This window comes from Pyrus communis, chromosome 1 (genome assembly GCF_963583255.1).
Source record: "Pyrus communis chromosome 1, drPyrComm1.1, whole genome shotgun sequence".
NCBI classification, from domain to species: domain Eukaryota; kingdom Viridiplantae; phylum Streptophyta; class Magnoliopsida; order Rosales; family Rosaceae; genus Pyrus; species Pyrus communis.
The window spans coordinates 14,340,489-14,344,387 of NC_084803.1; the positions used below are offsets into that span (position 1 = coordinate 14,340,489).

The window sequence follows — 3,899 nt, forward strand, 5'->3', positions numbered from 1 at the left end:
ACATTTACTAGCTAGAGAAATGATCGTGAACCACGATCGAAATTTGACCCTAGCAAAGCCTTATAGACTTGAAATTCAATTTCACGTGCTTCCATCATACATGACGACCCTCTCATGCAGCCCTGGACCTCCACTATAAATACGATCTGCTCTCACATTGTTTTACCAACCAAGCAAATCGATAGTATACAAATATACCACCCTCATTTCTAAACCCATCTCTTTTATCAATCAGCTCGCCTAACCAAAAAATTATGGATCCAATAGTCTCAAAACTTGGCATCATTGGTGCCGGTGTAAGTGGCATAGCAGCAGCTAAACAACTAGCCCATTACAACCCTATTATTCTCGAGGCCTCCGACTCCATTGGAGGGGTTTGGAGGCATTGTTCTTACAGTTCCACAAAACTTCAGTCCCATCGATGTGACTATGAGTTCTCTGACTTCCCTTGGCCTGACAGGGACAACACTGAATATCCTTCTCACCTTGAGATATTGGCCTACTTGAACTCTTATGCTGAGCACTTTGATGTGCTTAAGTTTGTCAGGTTTAATTCCAAGGTGGTCGAGGTCCGGTTCATTGGTGACCGAGAAAACACTGAATTTGGTGTCAAACCTGTGGAGTATCGGACTCTCTCGCCGGCTGGCGGTCAGCCTGTTTGGGAAGTTGCTGTCCAGACTAATGATTCAGAGACCATTCAGGTTAGTCAATTACTTCATATCCGAATGGTATTTTGGTACAGTTTCATGCATGCCTAGGGTTTGCACATCACTTCTTACAATATGTTTGTGGAAATGGAATTCTCGGATTAATTACCAGAGTCTTATAGGAATATATAGATGCAAATATGTTATAAATAGTACTTTTAATTATTCGTAATCAAATTAATGGTAATCAATAAAATTATTTGAACATGCAAATTACGAACACTATCCGATAGAGGTGGACCATACCACTGTATTAGATAGTATACCAGCAAGTAAGACGCAGTGAGATAATACTTTTCTTCTGTAATTCAAATGATCGATCCATACTAGTTATTATCTTGGATATGGTAAAATTAGGTTCTGATTTATTTTATTTTTTGTTTGAATTAATTCAGTGGTACGCCTTCGAGTTCATTGTGGTTTGCATCGGGAAATATGGTGATACACCCAAAATTCCAGAGTTTCCAAACAATAAAGGCCCTGAAGTGTTTCAAGGCCAAGCTCTTCATGCTCTTGATTACTGCAAACTGGACAAGGACGCTGCATCTCAATTACTAAAGGATAAGAAAGTGGTTGTAGTTGGCTACAAAAAATCAGCTATTGATTTAGCTGTCGAGTGTGCGGAGGCAAACCAAGGTAAAAGTTTGGTCCTCAAATTTCATACATATATGGGGAAATCTTAGGGTAAAAATAGGTCTACATTTCCACGTTACGGGGTTGTAATTTGCCTGGTTACACACAGCAGAAAGAAATTCAAGAATTGAAAAATACGAATTGCGTGGTCAGGGAATCAAAAGAGCTGACCAATATATATATGATGCGTTTTGACTTTTTATTTTTATTTTTTTGACGAATTCTTTTTGACTTCTTTGACTGCACATGTTTTTCAACGATTCCCAAATCACATTAATTGAATTACGTACAAACCATTAGATTTGACATTATAAATGTTTATTAAATGTTAATTACGTACAAACCATTAGATTCATAAATATTCATTATTAATCAATAATTTACTAATCATCAACGGTTACGCATTCTTCACATCATTCATAAATTATGCGTGTATAAGAGATTTGAAATTTCGCAATGCATGAAGAGGCCGTGTGATTATGTAAAAAATAGTTTCACACAAAAGAAAAAAAAAGAACCTTGCAAAGAATTAGAAGGAGTTTGTTTAATGATTCTAAATCACATGAATTACCTACACACCATAAGATTTGACTTCATAAATGTTAATTATTAATCAATTATTTGCTAATCAACAGTCATGCATTCTTTAGGTCACTCAATTATATTATCTGTGTATAAGAGATTTAAAATTTCACGATACATGAAGGGACCGTGTGAATATATGAAAAATAGTTCCATTCATAAAGTAAAAGAACCTTGCAAAGACTTAAAAGGAGTTGTCACTTTCTCCGTTACCAATTGTTTATGGAATTAAGACCTCGATTTCTTACCTTTTATGAGTCTTGATTATATTGACCTGAATTACTTTTAATTCCTTTTATGGATGTATTGCAGGACCAGAAGGCAAACCATGCACCATGGTAGTAAGGACTTTACATTGGACTGTTCCCCATTACTGGATTTGGGGCTTGCCGTTTTTCTTGTTCTACTCTACAAGGTCTTCACAGTTTCTTCATCAAAGACCTAACCAAAGCTTCCTCAGAACCCTCCTTTGCTCTCTAATTATGTCTCCAATGGTAAGTTAAAAATAATAACTAATCAGTTCATATCAAGAAAAGAAAATATTAAACTAATACATGAGAAGTGACTTATGCACACTTTCTTCTCCCCATACACACTTCCGGCCTTTGGATTGAGTAAATCGACTGAGAATCATGAGACAAGACTTAAAAGGGTGTGTAGAAGAAGAAGAAAAAATGTGCGGGAATCATTTACTTAATATATAAGAGATGAATGCTTAAAGGTTTGGTTGTTATTTACAGAGGCATGCAGTTTCAAAATTTATCGAATCATATTTGCTGTGGAAGATGCCTTTGGAGAAGTATGGACTAAAGCCAGATCATTCATTTGAGGAGGACTATGCATCCTGCCAGATGGCTATCATGCCGGAAAATTTCTTCTCCGAGGCGGATAAGGGAAAAATTGTGTTCAAAAGATCAACATCAAAATGGTGGTTTTCTGCTGATGGAATTGAATTTGATGACAATACTAAGATAAAAGCTGATGTTGTGGTCCTTGCAACTGGTTACGATGGTAAGAAAAAACTCAAATCCATCTTACCGGACCCTTTTCGCAGCTTGTTGGAGTATCCTTCTGGTATCATACCCTTATACAGGTAAACCTAGTTTTCGGATTGGGATTTTAAAAATTTACAAGTCTTAGAAATGTTAAAATTGGAGAGTAAAATTTTTGAATGCATGTTTCTTCTGCAGGGGAACAATTCATCCTTTGATCCCAAACATGGCTTTCGTGGGTTATCTCGAGAGTGTTTCAAATCTTCACTCTTCTGAATTGCGCAGCATATGGCTGGCCAGGCTGCTGGATAATAAATTTGAGCTTCCAAGTGTGCAGAAGATGCTTGAGCAAACAAGTAAAGAAGTGGAAATCTCAAAGAAAACAACCAGGTTCTACAGGAGGCATTGCATTTCTACTTTTAGCATCAACCACAGCGACGAAATTTGCGAGGAGATGGGATGGACATCTTGGAGGAAGAATACTTGGTTGGCAGAAGCATTTAGCCCATATGGAAGTCAAGACTATCTGAAGAAACATTGAACCTACAGTTTGCAATAACCTATTAAGTTTATAATCGAGAGTTACATAAGTACTAAGAATAAAGAAACCCTAGCTCCTTACTGAAAAAAGTAATGAATTATTGTGCCATGTATAAGCAATTCAAAATCTATTTAATTATCTCAATAAATAATTTCTCCATTATTGTTTACTTGTGAAATTCCCACAAAATTATGAGCTGCTCGCAAAGTTGCCAACTAATTCACATATACGAAAAATAATTGATTGTTATAAGTTATAACCCTATTTTGTGGAGATGTAACACACAGATGGAAAAACAAGTAGCTAAAAACATGAGAGCTTTCGAAGTAGTTTAAGCTAGAGTTTCTTTCGATATGATTCTCAGGTTGGAACTGGTTGGTTTAGATGAGTTGAACCACACCATTTTTGTCCAGAACACGTCTGTCTCCCAGGCAATGTCCTCAA

General features: G+C 36.5%; 1 protein-coding gene across 1 annotated transcript; it reads left to right on the forward strand.

The window, feature by feature from the left end:
- Positions 1 to 254: 254 nt before the first annotated feature.
- LOC137728985 (probable flavin-containing monooxygenase 1) lies at positions 255 to 3,590 on the forward strand. The gene is made up of 5 exons (XM_068467805.1): positions 255 to 701; positions 1,103 to 1,343; positions 2,235 to 2,416; positions 2,663 to 3,015; positions 3,113 to 3,590. The coding sequence occupies exons 1-5, from the start codon at positions 255 to 257 to the stop codon at positions 3,453 to 3,455; spliced, it is 1,566 nt and encodes a 521-aa protein (XP_068323906.1). The 3' UTR covers positions 3,456 to 3,590.
- The last annotated feature ends 309 nt before the right edge of the window (positions 3,591 to 3,899 follow it).

Coding starts and splice junctions, on each gene's coding strand:
- LOC137728985 (XM_068467805.1), top strand. CDS start 255: ATGGATCCAATAGTCTCAAAACTTGGCATCATTGGTGCCGGTGTAAGT. Junction 702..1,102: donor ATGATTCAGAGACCATTCAG/GTTAGTCAATTA, acceptor GAATTAATTCAG/TGGTACGCCTTCGAGTTCAT. Junction 2,417..2,662: donor CTCTAATTATGTCTCCAATG/GTAAGTTAAAAA, acceptor TGTTATTTACAG/AGGCATGCAGTTTCAAAATT.